General features: G+C 42.3%; 1 protein-coding gene across 1 annotated transcript in view; it reads left to right on the top strand.

Moving 5' to 3' along the window:
• Positions 1–20,682, top strand: part of pcsk5a (proprotein convertase subtilisin/kexin type 5a) — a 40,165-nt gene continuing 19,483 nt past the window's right edge. Inside the window, exons 1-27 of the mRNA XM_076886626.1 lie at positions 1–71; positions 1,107–1,211; positions 3,198–3,368; positions 3,530–3,670; positions 3,957–4,024; positions 4,271–4,359; positions 4,480–4,652; positions 4,810–5,016; positions 7,788–7,888; positions 7,994–8,097; positions 8,417–8,537; positions 8,783–8,971; positions 12,667–12,803; positions 12,929–13,042; positions 13,254–13,356; positions 15,046–15,236; positions 15,442–15,526; positions 15,896–15,999; positions 16,183–16,321; positions 16,554–16,669; positions 16,921–17,023; positions 17,908–18,044; positions 18,507–18,707; positions 18,810–18,878; positions 19,034–19,076; positions 19,242–19,384; positions 20,479–20,679. Coding sequence (XP_076742741.1) covers positions 63–71; positions 1,107–1,211; positions 3,198–3,368; positions 3,530–3,670; positions 3,957–4,024; positions 4,271–4,359; positions 4,480–4,652; positions 4,810–5,016; positions 7,788–7,888; positions 7,994–8,097; positions 8,417–8,537; positions 8,783–8,971; positions 12,667–12,803; positions 12,929–13,042; positions 13,254–13,356; positions 15,046–15,236; positions 15,442–15,526; positions 15,896–15,999; positions 16,183–16,321; positions 16,554–16,669; positions 16,921–17,023; positions 17,908–18,044; positions 18,507–18,707; positions 18,810–18,878; positions 19,034–19,076; positions 19,242–19,384; positions 20,479–20,679 — 3,364 coding nt within the window. The 5' untranslated portion in view covers positions 1–62. The remainder of the gene's footprint in view (positions 72–1,106; positions 1,212–3,197; positions 3,369–3,529; positions 3,671–3,956; positions 4,025–4,270; positions 4,360–4,479; positions 4,653–4,809; positions 5,017–7,787; positions 7,889–7,993; positions 8,098–8,416; positions 8,538–8,782; positions 8,972–12,666; positions 12,804–12,928; positions 13,043–13,253; positions 13,357–15,045; positions 15,237–15,441; positions 15,527–15,895; positions 16,000–16,182; positions 16,322–16,553; positions 16,670–16,920; positions 17,024–17,907; positions 18,045–18,506; positions 18,708–18,809; positions 18,879–19,033; positions 19,077–19,241; positions 19,385–20,478; positions 20,680–20,682) is intronic.

Genomic DNA, 20,682 nt, shown 5'->3' with positions numbered 1-20,682 from the left:
TAAAAATAAGAGGGGACCTCGAATCTGTGAACAGGATAGCAGAGAAATATGGATTTACTAACATGGGACAGGTGAGTGCCCTCAAACATGAAGAGGGCAATTATTTACACAATTACCAGACTTGCATTTGGAAGTTTCATTTATTGGAAAACTGGAAATATTGGACAAATCTAACTGTGGAGCCACTAATGGCTTTACTAATATTTTTTTAGGATTGCATCAAAAGCTGTTGATATCTGTCTGCACTGTCTGGTCAGCCGTCCAGGGACGAATGAATTATATCTGCTAAAGATTTAAAGAAGCAGCAGATGAACAGATACATTCATAAATAAATAAATCATGACCACCAGCATGTTTTTCACCAAGAATTTGACCTCTGCATTTAGCCCAGAAATGAGCAATGAGAACACACACGCTCAAAGACACACTACAGGCAGTGCTAGTGCTGGGAACTTAACCAACAACCATAATCCAAAGTTGCTTCTCTATGAGCCACTGCTGCATTAGTTGCACTCCTTTCAGACTAATTTTTCTACACTTTCATAAAGTAACAGTTAAACTCCAAAGAAATAGCATGCTGTACTTTATTGCACATGGGATAGATGTTCAGTTTTCACAGCAGGTGATAGGAACCAGAGAGACCCATTCAAACTAAAAAGACTGCTATACAGTAATCTTATATTCCTGAGGTTGAAAATCAAAAAGTAATTATTTCACTAAAAGGATATTAATGAAATATTTAAAGGCATAATTTGTTGTTCTCTTGCAATAGTGTGAGCTGTCATGTGTTTTATTAACTAGTCATTACTCAGTGGACTGCGCTTGTATAAAAATATTAGCTGACATACATTATAGAATGCACACAGTGACGTGGTATGTGCAGCTACACCAGTACACAGATGAGCAGCAGTGTGGCTGAAACCTTTTGGCTCAGGTTGCCCTGGGCTGTAAAACTATCAGAGGTATAAGGTAGCCGTGTTAATAAAAGACACCACGAGCAGTTTAATAATTAAAAAGCTGCTTTGCACAGTAGCAGAGCAGAACGAGCAGCACGCCTCCACCTCCAAACAAAATCATTTCGAGGATCTGATGTGTGTTTTCACCAGATTGGAGACCTGAAGAGGCATTACAGTTTTCGCCATCACGAGACGGCGAATCAATCCAAAATAGGCAACAAAGAAGTGACTGATCGCGTCGCCAAGGAGACCAAGGTATAGTAATGAGATATGAGTAGGACGGGGAAGCTCCTGGATTATTAATCAGCAGCATCATGTCCCCTCCGTACACTCCACGTACACATAGGGACACATGTTCATTGTTCTGGTCCCTCCCCTCACATTACAGCTTTGTGTGCACGAACACTAACAACACCTAAAGATGTCAGAAGTCCTTAAAGATCAACAAGGTGTTCAGGGTTGCATCAAATTCTTATAGTATCAATAAGCAGCTTGGGCATATAGTACAATCAGACAGGTTCTAAGCAACTCCCAGTGTTATCTGGTTACACACAAAATCACACTTTCTTTGTCTTCCACCTTCAGAAGTTAAAGAACATAGTCGATAGTAGTGTCAGTGTTTGCCAGGAGGACTTTTTTCCAACTTGGGAAAGGGAACCATCCAAGGAGCTTTTGAGTTTACATTTAGTAAACAGCTAGGGATTCATCTTTTTCACAGCATTTAGCGTACGTCAGACTTTTTAGCATTAATGTCACTTTGTACCAACATTTTTGTTCATGTATAATCGAGTAGTGTCTGAAATCACAACACACTAACATAATATAATTCAGACTGTATGACCTATGAACTGTATATTGAAGATGAATGTTGCCTCAAGCTGAGTTTTTTTAAAATGGAGGATGAATCTGATTAAGAATTCAAGGGACCACTCACTTCTCCTACATCAACGTGGCACGCTAAGGAAAGGCCCAGAATCATAACCTTCTATGTTTGTTATCTGTTTTGATTCTAATGGAGATCACAATTTATAAGTGAACATAATTTTGTATTCAGTGAAACCTCAAAAACACAAAAAGCACAACACAGAAACTCAACTGCAATGAGTTTACTGTGGTGTAAGAGACAAAGGGTTATTTTTATGTTGACTTCTATACAACTGGACTATTGCAAAACAGAGGAGGCTCCCCCTGCTGGCCAACAAAAGTAAAGCTAAATACAGCCTTTAACCATAACATGATTTGATACATCATACATAACAGTGAAAATTCCTGAGAAAGAATCACAGAAGTTTAAAAAAAAAGTGTCCAACGCGAACACTATTATTGTATTATTGTGAATTTTCAGGAATTTCAATAAGTGCCCTATAACGGCTCAGGAACAGGAAACTGCTTCTTTGGTGGAGCCATGTTTGCAGCTTTACTAAGCACGGTATTTTTTTAAAACTGAATTCTAACATGGGCAGCACGGTGGCACGGTGGTTAGCACTGTTGCCGCACAGCAAGAAGGTCCTGAGTTCAATTCCACCGCCTCTCGCTGTATGACAGCTGGGATAGGCTCCAGCGCCCCCCGCGACCCTGAAAAGGATAAGCGGAAGCGAATGGATGGATGGATGGATGGATTCTAACATCAATGCAGGATTATAATGGCAGCTGTAACATGGAGCTGTTCAGGAGTTTCAGAGCACATTAGCACGTATCTGATAAATGAACTCAGAGACCCTAACAACCATTAACAGAACCAAGAAATGTAATTAGTTTTGCAGGAATAAAAACAATTAAAAACTTCTGAATTTGCACCAAATTTAAAACCTTTTAACAACTAAGAGCAGATATTAGCCTCATAAAGGCCCTAGCGGAAAAGTTTAGCGTCCACACTTTGTGATACTTCACTGAACAAAGTTACCATTTTGACCTTAAAACAGTGTTATATGAGCAATTTACAGAATGATCAGGATGTGTTTATATTTCAGTGAGACAGCTGCATGTTGCAGCAATTTGGGATTGTGGGTTTTTTGTTGTTGAACGAAGAGCGTGCAAGTCATTAGCTTGCACTGATTACGTTTGTGCCCTTTGTCTTTGATAAGTCATCAGAGTATCAACCAGAGGTACAGTGTCAGGGCCCCTCCTCTTGAGAACATAATTGTTTTTTGCCAGCGCAGTAAATGCAATATAGCTGCTGAAATATTTCACAATGGATCCAAAAAAGTAGACATAAACATCTGTACAAATGTTCCTTTTAAGGTGGAATGGCTCAAGCAGCAGGTGGTCCAGAGAAGAGTAAAGAGGATCTCCAGAGCCGGTCATATCTCTCCTATCCCCATGAGGAGAGAGCTCCTCCCTGCTACGCACCATCAGTCCAGCGACCACATGCAGGACTTCAGCGACCCAGTGTGGAACCGCCTGTGGTACATTGTGAGTCAGATTGTTTTGTTTTGTTTTCCTTTGCCATGCTCAAGTCTGAAACATAGACACACAAACACACACAAACCCAGACAGACAGAGCCTAAAATAGACCCACATTTATTCTTTACTCCTGAGGGTGAAGCTGAATGTCCCACTATTTCGCTCCACAGCAGTGCAGTGACTCCAAAGCCTGCCAGTCTCACATGAACATTGCAGCGGCCTGGAGGAGAGGGTACACTGGGAAGGGTGTGGTGGTGTCTGTCCTAGATGATGGCATCGAGAGAGAGCATCCGGATCTGAAGCCAAATTATGTAAGTGCCCTGGGATGGGACACTCTTCTTGGGAAGGGGACATTAATCATAAGCAGTTTGGCAGAGCTCTTAGTGTAAGAGCTCAGACAGATATTGCGAGCAGGGTTTTTGGGCCAAAGGTTTGGAAAGGCCAGCTAAGAGTATTGGAATGGACATTAAACGTCTGATCCACTTAGCTGTTGAGTGGGCTGGTGAATAATGCTCTTTGTGATTTGTCTGATGAAATACAGTCAGATAGCTGCTGGCATGGTGTTATGTGCCGCTACTTAGTATCTATCTGATTTAGGATCCTTTTGCCAGCTTTGATGTGAACGGACAAGACCAAGATCGTTCTTCTACCAGTGCTGTTAACAAGTGAGTACTTTGTATCTCTGGAATTGTCTTTGCACCTGCTTTGCAGCTTCCCTGTCATAATCCAGAACTCTAATTAATGCATGCTTTCCCTTTCCGTTTTCCAGTAATTACATGCATGTATGGATATGCAAAGTCCCCAGTCTAAATTCTGTCTTCGCATAGCTTGATGTAACGGAAATAGCCCGTCTTCTCCTCATGCATATGCATTTAACCTCGCGTTCTGATGTTCTCCTCCTTTCTTCGAAGCCATGGGACACAGTGCGCAGGGGTGGTTGCTGCGGCTGCAAATAGCTCTCGGTGCACCGTTGGAGTTTCTTTCCACGCACGCATAGGCGGTGAGTCCATGTGACGCCATGAAACTCGCACGCCGAAGGACTTCGTGAAAGGCAAAGTTTTGTAGATACAGTAGGGGATTCAAACTTTATCATCGCTTTGGTGCTATCCTTTTCCCCCAGGCATCCGAATGCTGGATGGAGATGTAACAGACATCGTGGAGGCCCAGTCGCTTAGCTTCAGTTCAGGGTATATTGATGTTTACTTAGCCGGCTGGGGCCCAAAAGATGACGGGGCCACTCTGGATGGACCTGGACCTCTGACTCGTCTTGTTTTACAGGACAGCGTTCAAACAGTGAGAGAAAAAAGTGTGGCTGTGTTTGTTTATGTCTGTGTCCCACCTGCGGCTGTATATTTACTGCAAGAGCTGTTCTGTTTTTTTCCTCAACATCAATATGTAAATATCATAAATAAATTAATCTCCTCTGTCTGCTTTACCCAAATAATCTCAGGGCCGGCAAGGGAGGGGCTCCATCTTTGTTTGGCCGTCAGGAAACGGAGGGGAAAGAGGTGACTACTGCTCCTGTGACGGCTACAGCAACAGTATTTACACTATCTCTATCAGCAGCAGCACTCAGCATGGAAGCCAGCCAGATTACCTGGAGCCGTGCCCCTCCACGCTGGCAACGGCGTACGGCGGATGGGACAGAGAGGAGATGGTGAGTGTTGCTAACAGAGAACTTAATTAAGATTCACATGATTCAAAAAATAGCTTCTTTTCTTCCACCGTAGTGAGCAGCCACGCTCTCCTGCCATCAGTCTGTTGAAAATAGCTTTACCCAGATGCTGGAAAAACATTTTCTCGCCTCAATCCAAAGCAACATTCATATAGACACAAACACAAGTTGCCGAATCTAAAAAATATGTTGCGAAAGGCAACATTTCTGTTAACTATTAGTAGTTTGCACTGTGGAATCTCAGAGGCTGAAGTTTGCAAAAGTTGCAACTCAATGAACCACAAGAGCTCTGGGCACCTTGCTGTCCTTGAGCCAACCATGAACTCTCCTTTATTACAAAGTATTCAGTATGTCCAGTGTGTATGTGTGTTGGACTCCTGGGTCAGGACAATGATCCTAAGCACAGCAGCAAATCTACAATAGAAAGGCTCAGAGAGAAAAGAATCACGGTGTTGCAATGGCCCAGTCAAAGTCCGGACCTTAACCGGATTGAAATGCTGTGGTGGGACTTCAAAAGAGCCGTGCATGAACAAATGCCCCCCCAAAATGAAATGAAGCAATGTTGTAGGCCAGAATTCCTTCACAGAAACATGAGCAACTGGTAACGTGTCTCACGGTGTTGTGGAGACAACTTGATAACTTGTGATATACAAGCTATTAAATCATGCAAAATATGCAGTTTTTTACAGACAAGAAGAAAAACAAGAAAAACAATGGTCTACTCTCTGTAAGAGGTTATATAATTCCTTTAAATATTTAATATTTTAGACATAAATTTCCAAAAGCAATTATTATTTTACAATAAGAGGAAGAAGTGAAGCAATGCAATGCAGTGATACTGACTAAACTCCAGTTGCTTCTCCTGAACACAGATTACGAGATATTTGTCGTGTTATGACATTAATGTTTGCACGGCATTTACCACTCAGAGGGCATGAAGTTATTTAGATAATAAAATTATATTAACTGCTAATTTAAAAGTCATTTTTGCACTGTTTCTGATGATGACACTGGATGTCTTAGAGTAGTTGGATTTAACATTCACCGGCATCTTGCCAGCTGCTCAAAGCCAGAAAATACACATTTGGGATATTAAGCATTGGCTTTGGGCAGTGGTGTTGGGGGGGGAGCATGCAACGTCTGCTGAGTGTGATAGTCTGAGACACCTGTCAATCAACTAAATATGCCCAAGACGGAGGCTCTGTGAACTTTTGTCTCTGCAGAACAAAGCTGAACTTGTGAAGTCACAGAGAGGAGCTGCTCGTTCAAACCCGCAACAACAAATGATTTTGTTTTCATGTTTATTCTTAGAGCTTTAATTTTCATTAATTAAAAGCCATTACAAGAACTGTGGTGTATGTCGTCAGAACTCAGTCAGCAGTATAATATTAACATACTAGAACGGCCCGAGGAAAATTTCCTAATGTTGTGTGAAATATGTTTTGTGAAAACCAGATTTCACTCTTTTGTTTTGTCTATCTAACTGGAAGCTCTCCCCCCCCCCCCCCCCCCCCCCCCCCCCCCCGGTTTATGGCACATCACCATGGACAAAGGATAGTAGTTACTCTATACTAACACAAATCAGAGTAAGTGAAAATTATTAGGATAACATACAGATTTTGCACGTAAAGGTAATAAAGGAGAATCCAGTAGGCATTAAAATGGAATAAAATTGGAATGAAATCACTGTCTGAGTGTAGAAAATGCCAAATACTTCTATCATGTCATGTGATTTTCAGACATTGTGGGTAAACAGAGTTGGGTAGCTGATTAGAGTAATTTGACTGAGAGCTGCTTCTCTGGCCTCAGGCTTACATGTTTTCCATTTTGTTTTCTCAACCGACACACAAAACAAAAAAAATCTAATTATGTGTACTGTGTTTGCCAGTATTTCTAATTTTTCTTTCTACAAAATGCATTATCTTGATTAATTTTTGTCACTCTGACACTTTTGTTAAATTGTTGCTTTTGTCTCTGTGAGTGATCTTGTGTCTGCAAACTTAAAAATTAAGCTACTTTATGACAAATGTTACCTAACTGGTGTTTGGAAACAGGTGAGTGTGTTCCAGTTGCTGGTTAACCAGGCCCATATTCTACAATATACAGCACTGTCCTGAGCTGCAATTCATTTCCAAGGAGCCAGATTTGTATTTTATTTTTTAAAATATTTTTCAAGTAGTCTTTATATAACAGGCAACTTAGCAAAAACCAAATTTATTCTTGTATCTTTAAGCACATAATTTGTTGCCTCTTTTGTTTCGTTTTGTTGTTGCTTTAGTTGAGTACTAAAAATCCAAAGATAATAGAGTTTCAGATAAAAATAGAATATCTGCACCAGTGAAGTGATTCTCAGAGAGCCATTACGGGAAAACATGTCATATGGTTTGCAGCATGTCCTTAAAAATGTTGAGGAAACTGTCCAAGTGGACAGCTCAGGCATGTTTTGCACGTTTCAATAAATCACTATTTCCCATTTTCCCAAGAAAATATAAAGAAATGAAGGGTAAGAAACCAGACAGGATTAATTAGCTAATTTATAGCAAATCCATAACCTAAATCCTAAATATTGATCACATTAATGCTGAATCCTCCTAGTTAATTCTTGCCAGTCATTTGAATGCTTTCCAAAATGATTTGATGTGCAAAAAATACACATACAGTCAAGCAGAGTCAACAAAAAAGAGCAGTTCTGTGCTGTTCATGTTAATAGTGGGTGAATATAAAAAAATAAATATAAGTGGTTTCCTCCACAGGTGACCGTGGGTCCACAGCAGAGCTGCAGCACGGCCCAGTCAGGGACTTCCCTCGCCGCCTCTGTAGCTGCCGGTGTCATTGCTCTCACCTTGGAAGCCAAGTAAGCAGCCCTCTAATAACAGCATCCATACATGCAGCTCGTGTTCAGATCAATTTGTGCAATCGGGTGATGAGAGCATGTGGTTTCCTTCTCTTGAACGTTCAGCCCCTTGCTAACCTGGAGGGATTTGCAGCACATTATTGTCTGTACATCAAAAGCTCATCATCTCAGTGCTCCTGACTGGCGTGTAAATGGAGCCGGATACAAAGGTACTCCCATCGGATCTCTGCTGATTTTCTAATTCCACATTGTCTATTTTAATATTTGCCAGCCAAAAATAAATAAATAAATAAAAAAGAAGAATCCCCTGACTTGATAAGCATATTTTAGTAAATGTTCCTCTCAGCTCTTTTTTGGGGGAACTATAAAGCAGCGAGCATACAAACTAATGAGGTACTGTGAGCAGAAGAGCGATAAACGCCTACAAAGTCTCGGGAGTGTGTGAAGTCATTTATAAGCTACAGTGCCTTCTCTATGCCCCGGCTAATGTGCAGTGTGTGTGTTTGGGGATGTGCTGGTGTCTGTTAGTGAGCCACCTGTACGGCTTTGGCCTGCTGGATGCTGAGAGCATGGTGAAGGAGGCAGAGCGCTGGAAACAAGTCCCCTCACAGCATGAATGTGCGGAGGAGGCTGCCATCCAGCTGAGCAGGTATCAGAGATCTCTGCTTCGACTCAGGGCTTTCCTTGATTCCTCCCCTTTTATCGCACGTTATCTATTTCTGTCTCTCTTCTGGAATTGATTTCTTTCACACTGATTCGCGGTCGTACTTTAATGGGTGTCATTTTCCTTACCGCGGCTCTCCTCGTAACTTTCTCTTGCGCTTCTTGTTTTCCGTCTGTTCTTTTATCTCCACTACTCCCTGCGTCTCTTTTTTCTCTTTTCTCTCATGACAGGCTTATTCATCCGGGCTCAGTGCTAATGTCTGTGCATGAGACTACAGGCTGCTCCAGCAAGGCCCCGCAGCACGTCGCTTATGTGGAGCACGTCGTGGTCCGGGTTAACATAAGCCACGGTCGCCGTGGTGATCTCTCCATCACCCTCACGTCACCTTTGGGCACCACGTCGCAGCTGCTGGCAAACAGGTAACCGAGAGCGACGGTTTCTGCAGATTACCTGATAAACATCAAATCCTTCAAAAGCCAAATGTTTGAGTTTGACACATTTGTTAAATTAAAGGAATAATGGTACTTTTTGAAATATATAACACCGAAATATAAAACACACCTGTTAAAAGTATCAACTTCACCTTTGCTGAGATACTATTTAAAGCTGCTGTAATCAGTACTTGAGTGGTCACTGTATCTACAGCCCCTTGATCATTTTGATGTCTTTGAGCTCATCCTTTTGGTTTCCACTTGCAACCTTACTGTTTTGGTTTCCTATTAACTGCTCTCACCAGCAAAGTTACAAGCAGGAGTGGGCTGTTGTTTTCAGTGAAAAGGTTAAAAAAAACCAAAAAAAACTGAAGTGCACCGCCTGTGAAGCACCAAACAACAGACAGAGAGTTCGTGACTGGATGGCAAGGAGACTGGAGTATTTAGCCAGTTGCTGTGCAACCGCTAGAGGTGTTAAGCTATAAGTCTTCACCGACCATTTAAAAATACAAATAAAGGGATGATTTTAATTGCTCATGTTCTACTTTCATGACGCTTTTGATCTTTGTTTTCTAAAAGGTAATAATTAGTGCGGCATCAAGGTATTAGCTGGTATCGAACAATCAGCACATAAGATGGCATTTAATGATCACAGTAACTGTTAAGTCTAATTCTTGAATGTTGTCATTGTATTTCTTAAATTTGTAAAGTCTTAGTTCAATCTATAGGATCAAGACATTCCTTTGTCTCTGACCACCTCTCCAGCCACTCTGTGCTGGGGGAGGTTTTATTGCAGATACATCCTATCTGACAGATCAGTTTCTTGTGGTGTTGCTTCCTGCTTTTATGATCCTTTTGGTGAGCAGGAAATCGTGCATACAGAGACAAACACACACACACACACACACACACACACACACACACACACACACACACACACACACACACACACACACACATGTTCTTGCACATGCATACACATACACACACACATTGTCTTTGTAACCGAGAGGGGTCTTACGAGGGGGGTGCTTTTGCTGTGATGTGTATTGTAACAGTTTGTCAATAAATAGCTGCGAGGGAAGCTGCTCTTGGAAGGATTTGGGCTGGAGTCAGGTGAGGAGCGTGAGCTCCAAGAGCTGGTTCTGACCCAAACTTCCCTCGTTAGCGAGTTGGTTGTTCTGTTATGTCTTGCGTTCTTCATGAGGAATAAGTCTCTAAACTAGCGGGGCTTGTGGAAACACAGACCCAACCAAGTTTTACACACTCAGTTAATGGGGTTAAGTTAATGGGTCATTCTAAATTGCCCATAGGAGTGAATGTGACTGTGAATGGTTGTCTGTCTCGACCTGTCCAGGGTGTACCCTGCCTCCTGCCCTATGGTGGCTGGGATAGGCTCCAGCCTCCTTGTGACCCTGACAAGGATAAGCAGAAAACAATGGATGGATGGATGGGCAGCGTGACTATGGTGTAGTGGTTAATGTGTTTGCCTTACACGTGAAAAATCCCCGGTTACAAGCTTGTACACATTGTGCAAAATTCAATTTTATAACAACAAATCATAACAACAGTCACCTCAAGGCAGTTATCTGTGCCAAATCAATGAGGATCCATGTGCTGTGGTGACATCATAGGAAATAAAGGAGCAGTCATGGTGCTTATTTTATCTTAAATAATTAGACAAATTTTTTGACACTACAGAAAAATCTCAGATCTAATATTATTCCATGGAAAAAAGTAAACACACCCTTACCATTACAGGCTTAATTTCCTCCTTGTTGCTGGTTTGTATCGTTGTTTACAGTCTTTGGCATTTTTCACCAGCCTTATATGCAAAATTCCTTTAATTGGAAAATATTTGAGGGCTTTCTTAACTTGCCTGTTCCCAATCTTCCTCAAAGGGCATTTAGACGTGACTCCAGTCTAATCTGTGCTGATACGATCTGGAGCAGAATTCACTTTTTGCCTTCTGTCTGTGATTTGTCTGTGAAGTGTATGTGATTCCAAAAATCCTGGTCTTTCTTTATATGCTTGTCGAAAACAATTAAGTGTTGTTTTTTATTTCAAATTAGTACCTCACAATGATTTTCCAGACAACAGACTAATTTATGTACAATAATTTATAAATCTATTTAAGTTAAGTTAAAGTTTTTTTTCCTCCAAGTGTTTCCAAGTGTTACAGAACAGTTTAGACCTTGGCTTATACCTGACCATAGGTATCTATTAAGGTTTTCAGAAGAAATCTCTAATGCAGATGAAGTAATCAACAGTCTTTAACAATGCGAGAGGTCATGTACAAGTTCAATAAAAACAGAATAATTTACAGATGTTGTAAGTCCACATATTAGCCACAGTTGAACACAGAAAACATCTAAAACTGAGAAATTTTACTATTTCATGAATTATGTCAGCAATTTTGAATGTGATGGCAGCAACAAGTCTCAAAAAAGTTGGTACAAAAAGACCAAAACTATGGAAAAGCAAGTTGTACTAAAAAGAAACAGCTGTTACAACTAATTAGGCTAAATGGTCAGTAGCATGATGGCAGAAGCAGTCTCTCAGAAGTAAAGATGAGTGGTTTAGTAGGCAAATTGTGGAACAATTGGATGATAAACATAACATTTTCAACATAAAATCGTGAAGACATCATCAAAAGTTCCCAGGGATCTGGAGACGGACCAAAATCCACATTGGATGCCCCCCGGCATTAAAGACGGGCATCATGCTGTCATGGAAATGTCTGCATGGGCTCAGGAAGACTTGGAGAAATTGATGTCTGTGAACAGTTTGCTGTGCCATCCACAAATGCCCGTTAAAGAAGAAACCATATGTGAAGATGATCCAGAAATGTTGCCCGTCTTCTCTGAGCCAAAGCTCATTTAAAATGGACTGAGGCAAAGTGGAAAACTGCTCTGTGGTCAGATGAATTGAAATTCCTTTTGAAAAACATGAACATGGCGTCCCCTGGACTAAAGAGGCGAGAGACCGTCCAGCTTGTTATCAGCGCTCAGTTCAAAAGCCTGCATCTCTGATAGTTATGGGGTGTGCATCAGCGCCTATGGAATTGGCAGGTTGCACATCTGGATAGGTACCATCAGTGCTGAGAGGTATATACAGGTTTTTAGAGCAACATATGCTCTGAAAGTCTTTTTCAGGTAAGGCCACACTCATACACAGAGAGAGGAGAGATTGAAAAAAACACGCAGGAAGCAGAAAAGATGGATTACAGGTCAGCACAGGAGGACAAGAGGGACTGTGACGATTAGATTTTTTCCATGTGATTGACTGATTTTTTTAAAATGTGAAAATGACTAGAAAACAGGACTGCATCTTTCTTATTTGCCCTTTCATACAGGACTGAATATTTATTGCTTCTATTTTATTCTATAGCGTTTTCTAGGGGATGAGCTTGCTTTTTCATATGAATGTATAAATCATTTACAAAAAGCTGAAGCTGTAATGTATTTATGAGCCATGAATAAGAACACAACACAGGGATTTGTCACGTACCCGGTTTGCCCTCCTGAAGTGAAGCATGTTTCCTATCTTTGATTCAGATAAAGCTGAAAAAATTAAGGTGATTTTGCTTTTGTGTCTTTAGGAAACACATCCTTTAAATCATCATATAACGAGTAGTAGACGAAGCAGCAGCGTGAGCACGATTATGTAATGTTTTCGTTTAGGCCTCTTGACAACTCCACCGAGGGATTTCAGAACTGGGAATTCATGACAGCTCACTGCTGGGGGGAGCAGGCAGCGGGGGAATGGACTTTGAAAATCCAGGATACTCCCTCTCAGAAGAAAGACGGCTCCAAACTAGGTCTGCTCTTCCTCTTTGTAACGTCTCAATATTATGAAACATGCACTGAACCTCGGCTCGCTGCAGTTAAAATACAGGGCTGGGCCTCGCGGGACAAAGCCTCTTATCTCTCTGCTGTTTCACAGGGGTGCTGGAGAAGTGGTCCCTGGTGATTTATGGCACAGCGGAGCGCCCGTATCCTGCGCACCGCGAGCGAGCCAGATCAGCTGAGATTCCGACGGATAGCGAAGAATACAGCGGTGAGTCATACACCCTGCATCTTGATAGTACTAAGCTTTCCCTTGTTCTATCTCCGGCCTCTCAGTCAGCAGCTTAATGAACTGGGATGCGGTGTATGCTTAATGTGGCAGGCTCTTACATAAATACAGAATAAAATCAGCAGTCTGAATAACTTCTCTCTTGTGATGTGACGTGATGCTGCTGTGACTTTGCGAGTGTTCACCCTTGCAGGACCCTGCGACCCAGAATGCAGTGATGATGGCTGTGAGGGGCCAGGCCCGCAGCAGTGTGTCACATGCTTGCACTTTTTTCTCAAGTTCAAGAACAACACAAGGTTAGCATGACTACACAGCACAGAGCTATTGGCAGATCCACAGTATGTGGCTCACACAATATGCTTTTAAAAAATGAGTCGGGTTTTTATATTGTGTCAAATCGTTGTTGAAGTTCACAGGTTTCTGTGGCTATGATTGTAATTTACACATGAGGACAAAATTACTATGCCCCTCCCCCTTATGAAATTTTATGTTTTTGTCAAAAATTTCTCAGTTTAGGTTTTTCTTTGTTTTTTTTAGACAGAGCATTTCTAAACATACTGGTTTTCTTCAAAAGCATGAATTCTTTTGTTAGCCCCCTGAAAAACTGACCTTTTCATTGAGTCACAGCACAAACCACTGATGTGGTTTAACTTTATAGCTTAATTTTATGGATATGCAAAGTTATCACAGCCTTTCTAGAGTGTCAGTGACTGGAGTGTCATTCAAAGAGAGCCACACATCTGGCAGATGTAGCAAACAAAATATTTCAAAGATCCTGGAAAGAAAACTAGCGAGAGACTCCAGAATAACTGCAAAGACTCTAATCAATAACTAATAGCCAAATCAGGAATTATAGTCTCAAAAGGGACAGTGACTAGAACTAGGCACGGGAGTGGGCCATGAGGTTGCAGACCAAGAATAACTTCACTGCCGCAGAAGAGAAACCTTCAAGCCAGACTGAAGTATGCTAAGGACAACCTGGAGAAAGACTATGCATACTGGACGGGCATCCTTTGGTCAGGTGAGTTGATACTTGAGCTCTTTGGCCACATAGATGTTGCTTATGTTTGGAGAAAGACAAGAGAGGCAAACAACCAAAAGAATACCATCCTGACAGTTAAAACATGGTGGCAGGAGGTGCTTCAGTGTGTCTGGAACTGGGAATCTCATCAAGGTGGAAGAAGTTACAAAGAAAGAAGGATGTTTGACCATCTTGGAAGAAAACCTCAAGTAGTCAGCAGCAAAACTGGGTCTGCATCATTGCTGTTTTTTAACATGACAATGACTCAAAACATGTGTCGGGCCTGGTGAAGGACTACCCCTAGGAGACCAAAGTGACGGTTACTGACTGGTCTGCACAGAGCCTGACAGATCTGAAAATCTGTAGCTCCAGGTCGGTGCCACAAGATCATGAAATCTGGAGGAGCTTGAGAGACTCGCCAAAGAAGAATGGGCTGGGGTTGCTCAGGAGAGGAGTGTGAGATTTGCTGAAAACTTCAGGCTGTTATCCAGCAAAAAGGACACATGGCTGAGCATCTGGGGTCTGGTAATTCTGTCCTTGGTAGTTTTGGGGTTTTATGAATTACTTTTGCTTTTCATTGTACTAAAAACAAATATTTGTTCAAATTAAATTATCTAATTTATTTCCATGTACATTTTCCATGTAATTTTGTTACATAATACAATGTTAAATTTCCGTTTAATGGAATCTGGTCAAATTAAGATAACTCCATTTGTATACATTCAGTTTATAGCAAGCACATTTTCTTAATTATTAATTACTTGAATAAATAAATCTTTGATTCTACGTATTTCAGTTTTATTTCAGTCAAAATTATTGCTTCATGCTTATTGAGGGTGAAAAATAGTTTTTATTTGAGTGTGTCCTCATCTCAAAAATTGACCCGCAATATAATTTTTTCCACTCCGAATCAATAGCAACACCTCTCGTCCTCTGTGTCCTCTGGTTCATGGCTGTCCGATAGGTTGTGCGTATCAGGATGTCCCAGGGGATTCTGGGGTGACCGTCGGCGTTGTAAGAGGTGCTACGCCTCCTGTGAGAGCTGCACTGGAAGTCGGAGTGACCAGTGCACTTCCTGTCAGCCTGGCCATCACCTGACTGAGGGGACCAATACCTGCACAGCGATCTGTGGGGAAAACTACTACCTCGACCACGGTTGGTTCTGTTTTGTGAAATTTTTTGTGATTAAATTAATGCGACAGAAGAAAAAAAATCCTTGACTGGGTTACAGAGGAGCGGTTTGAATGCAGCTGCACTAATGAATAGTCAGTTGACATAACTGCAGTTGAAGGTATGTGAGTAAGATTGATTAATGGCTCTGATGTGTATACTCCATGCGTATTGTTTGATTTCCCCACAGATGCAAACATGTGCAGAAAGTGCAGTGAAAACTGCTTGAAGTGCACCTCCTACAGCATCTGCACAGAATGCAAACCACACACAAGGTGAAACAAACTCTCTGATGATGCTCAAATTAACTGCTCGGTAAACACCACTCCTTCTCCCCTAAGCCTCTGAGAATACTGATTCTCCTCACACACGCGAGCAAACACACACACAAACCCTCAGCAGAATCATAACATTTCTAGAAAGATAAGTTTATCTTAATCGACGCTTTGCTGTATTGCTACTTGAAAGGACAAAACATCTCGGACAAAGAGTTCGAAGTTTCCGGAATAAAGCTTTCACTGACTCAGTTCACCGAGTGTTTGTGGTGGTGTTGCTGTGGGATGAAAGCAGTGACTCATCCGTTTTGGTGTCACATGATTGACTGTGTGTGTCACGGTGCCACATGCTCGCTCCATCCTCTCTAGTCTACAGGGGAACCGGTGCCAGCGGAGCTGCGCAGCCGGATTCTACCATGACCCGCAGGAAGTCGCGTGCAAGCCTTGTCACCAGGCCTGCGCTACCTGTGCAGGTGAGAGCGGGGGTCAAAAGTCACATTTTGGTTTTGTTTTTTACTGCTGCCGTTTGCATTAATAATAATAATAATAATGGATTGGATTTATATAGCGCTTTTCACGCCCCATTGCTCCTTTATGTCCTTTATCCAGTAATCCAGTTAAGTGTGTGTGTGTGTGTTCTCCTCATGCTGCACCAGGTGCAGGTGTTGAGGCGTGCAACACTTGTGCAGAAGGCTACTTGATGGAGGAGTGGAGGTGCGTGTCCTCCTGCAGTGCTGGCTTCTACGCCACAGAACCAAACCCAGAGATAGCTGATGGGCACAGGATATGTAGGAGGTGAGCTCACTGGTGTGTGTTCAGGTGTGGGAGGTTTGTTTATCTGCTGGTGGCAGGCCTTATTCTGGTGGTTGGCTTCCACGTGTGTTTGTGCTTGTTTTGGCACTCATGTTTGTTGTTGCTGTGCGCCTGTATGGAGTGGGGTTTAGTTATTTTTTCTGTGTGTGTTTTGTGTGGTCAGGATTTTTGTGTGAAGGGTTCACTTGTTCACTCTCTGTGCTCCTCTCTTCAGGTGTGACGCCAGCTGTCTCACCTGTGTGGGGCCGAGCCGATGGAACTGCAGCAGCTGTTCCAGCGGTCACAGCCTGCAGAGGGGAGCGTGTGCTGCTGACACCGAGTGCACGGACGGTCGGTCGGCCGTCTTCCACATTTTATTCTTGACACGTTTGGTTCATAAATTTAAATGATATTTAACACAGAAGCAAAATCCATTAATATGTGTCAGTTTAGCATGAAATATGCATTCGCATCTCTGAGTCATTCAGATTTTTTTTGTTAAACCAGAAGTCATTCAGCCGTGGCACATGAAAACCACCTCTGCACCTCAGATGGTTATTCATTTCTGAGTCAGTGTGCTTCTCCTGCTTTCTGTCTAACAGGAGAGTACCAGGACAGTAACGGGGAGTGCCACGCGTGCCACGCAACGTGCCTGAAGTGCACAGGGCCGCAAAGCGAAGACTGCATCAGCTGTATTTCTTCACAGTGAGCTGGACTTGACTGTTTTAGATTGAGTGCATGCCACTGTTTCTCTATAATACATGATATTTTGCTGGGTGTGAGCCTGAAATAATATTTCCCTGATGAATTGTTATTGCCATTGTTTGCAAGCTAGTACGACATTGATTCTTTCTATGTAATACGATGAAATAAGCCTTGGTATACAGCTGAAACACTTATGATGACAGGGTGATATATATATATATATATATATATATCCCCATCAAACCTCTCGATAAATAATTATTTCTTTTTATTTTAACGTAAAAATAGCACAAAAAAAGAACGTGTCTGTTTCAAAGCTTCAACCTGAGAGGTGCCACTGCAAACTGACTAACTCTGGGTTCAGGCAGCCCTCACAAACTACAGATGTACTCCACCCAAGCTGCCCACTTGGGGCAAAATATAAATAAAGCACAAAATGTGCCGTTTATGGTCTCAAGGAAACTGTACCTTAACACTTAATTACTTAATGATAAGCATCATCCTATCACCCTTTCTGTTCCTGTTATCCAAGTTCTGACTCCATGATTGGAGGGAGCTCTGTGAGGGAGATAGCATCTGTAAAAGGACTCCATTTCTTGTCATGAATGAAGCATACAGCTCGTGGCTATTGTTGTCATGTTGCTGACCAGATGTCTCCCTGATGCTCCTCATGGATAAAATGTCAAAAAAAGAAGACTCCCACATTACCCACATTTCAGCCAACATTCCCACCCTTTCTTCTCCTCCTCCCTTTGTCGGCACATCCAGCTACATCTGTGTAAATGCACCATATGGTACACGCTGGGATTTAAATGAGTTCAGCTCATTTACATACTTATAATTCATATGTGTTGATTTTGTGATGTTGATGTTGCCTGCTGCAGGGCTCTGGATGAGGGCCGCTGTGTGGTGGGATGCGCCAGTGGGAAGTACCAGTCGGGTGGCCGGTGTCACCTGTGCGACCACACCTGTGCCACGTGTGTGGACGCGGGGCCAGCCAACTGCACGAGCTGTGACACCGGTGAGTACGAAATGAGTAGCTCGCGGTAAGTGTGACGTGGTGTGTGCAGTATGTGAATGGAAAACTGGCTGAGACATTAAAAAGATGAAAAGGAAGGAAAAATTATATTTTGTAAATATAAAGCCACAAACTCCCCAAGGGCTACACTAAAACTTTGAGATTTAGGCTGGAGCCTATCCCAGCTGTCATGAAGTGAGAGGCATGGTGCACACCATGTACAGGTGTACAAACGGGTTCATCCTCATTTTCATGCGCCACCCTCCCTGACTCTGTCTTTATTGTTTCTCACACTCTTCATGAATCCATCTGGAGGCCCCGTGAGCCGCAGGCAGTCCTCACTGAGGCCTTCCCCAAACCCCAGCCACAGATTAATGCTTAGTCCATTCACCATTCTCTTAAAGAAATGGCCTCAAACCTAACTACAGACGTGGCTTTCTAGTGAAATTGCTGTTTATTCTCCAGATAAGTTTAAGGTGGAGCGTTACCTCTATAAAGGCATGTGTCTGGACGCCTGTCCTGAGGCTTTCTACCACACCAAGCAGAGGACCTGCGAGCCCTGTGTAGACCACTGCCGACTCTGCACAGGCCCCAACCACTGCCTGAAGTGTAACGCCTCCTACTATGTCTCTGATGGATCCTGTGTTAAGCTGGAGTGTGGGGAAGGTAAGCAAGGTTGCATGTTGAGGAGTGTTTAAGGAGCGTTGTTTCACACCTGTCCACACTGACCTCGCGCTCTCACCCTCCGCTCTCTGTCTCCTTTCTCAGGTGAGGTGGAAGACCCAGATTATGACGACTGCATGGCCTGCGAGCAAGGCTGCAAGAAGTGTGTCCTGTGTAAGTCACGACCCAGTAGCCATAATAAAGTTTTCCCAAATGAATGTCGCCCACAGTGGAAAAAAATTAAGGTGTCCCCGCCCCCTTAAGGTCCCCTTAAAAAAAAAAAGGCGACTGAATTTTTCTTTTTCTTTTTTTTTGTCTGCTTTTGACAGATAACCCCAGGCATTGTCTGTCCTGCATTGAGGGCTTTTACAAGTAAGGCTGTGTGCCTCGCTCTCACCGTGTGTGATCTCGCCATTCTGGGCTCACTTTTCTCTTTCATTTAATCTCTGAGCTAATGCAAAAGACCTCCGCTGGCAGTGAGAGTAGAGTTCATGTTTGTGTGTGATGCAAACATCAACCGTTGCTTTTTGTCGTCAGTTTCCAGGATGGCTGCTACAAAAACTGCCCAGCTAAGACGTACAGCGTAGAAGAAGAAATGACCTGCATTCCGTGTGACGACAACTGCGTGAGCTGCGATGAACACGAGTGCTACTGGTGTGAGAGCGACCTCTTCTTATTAGGTAATTTGCCCTCGTTGGGTAAGACGTGAAGCTACACTCAAAGAATATTTTCCTAACCCATTCGACCAGATTCCATTAAATGTAACATTTTTACATTGTAAGTATGTAACAGAATTATATGGAACCTTCATGTAATTAAATTACTTACATCAGCAATTTTGGAGATAAATATTTTTGGAGTTTGTAAAGGATTATTTACATCATCGTTATTGAAGTGCTATAAGTTATCAGCATGGACAGAGACCCTGTCATCATTTTATTTGCAATGACATATGAAATCATTTTTTAAGAGTAAAGCATGAGATTAGATGGATTTTTGTGATGCGTGCCATTAAATGCTTTAGTATTATAACTATCTAGATAGAAAATATAATAGGCAAGTAACTGGATAGGTCAATTAGTGCACAAGCAAACAAAAACTGAAATATTATTTTATAAAAATGGCATATCCATCCATTTCTTAGATCCAGTATAGTGAAGGAGGCTATGTAGATGGTTGGTCTGACAGAAGAGGATTCTAGGAAGAGGCAGGTGATCTGCTGTGACTCGTAAAGGGAGCAGCTGGAAGATGAATAAGATCCATTTTCTTCCGGTTATCCAGCTCAGGCCCATGAATGGTGTGATGGAGGGTGACAATCCCAGCTGACATAGGGCAAGAATCAGAGTACACCCTGGACAAGTCACCAATCTGTTGCAGGGTGACAAAGAAACACCTATGGCCAGATTTTAGAATTTTTGAAAGTTAGAAAAGAAAGAAAAGCTTTAAGATAACATGGATAATCCACAAAGGACCAGTTGGACCTCACCAGTCCTCCCAGTCTTCAGTAAAAATAATTTTTTTCTCACAGATGGTTAGTCATTTATTAGAGCAATCGTTAAAAACCAATGCAAATGACTTGTTTTTTCATATATTAATATATTATTAATTATATTAATACATAGTGATACTGTCTTTGGGTAATTTAGTATTTTAGTAATTCTAAACTTTTTAAACTGATGTGTGAAACTGCTGAAGGCTGCTTTAATGTAAAGTGCAGCCTGCCCACCTGGATCACATGAAGTACTTATCAGAGGCTACGTTTTTTTTTCCTCAGAGGGGAAGTGCGTTTCAGAATGTCCGGATGGTTTCTACGGCGATGAAGACTCCAATAACTGCGAGGAGTGTCACTCGGACTGTGTGACATGTAGCGGCCCCGAGGACGAGGACTGTCTGTTGTGTGAGGAGGGAAAGGCGCTAGAAAATGGAGAGTGTGTGTCTGACCATGAGGTCTGTCCCATTAAGACCTTTCTCAGCGGTG

Source organism: Maylandia zebra, linkage group LG7 (genome assembly GCF_041146795.1).
Source record: "Maylandia zebra isolate NMK-2024a linkage group LG7, Mzebra_GT3a, whole genome shotgun sequence".
Taxonomy (NCBI): Eukaryota; Metazoa; Chordata; class Actinopteri; order Cichliformes; family Cichlidae; genus Maylandia; species Maylandia zebra.
Note: the sequence above shows the minus strand (reverse complement) of the source record. Positions and strands in the feature narration are given on the sequence as shown.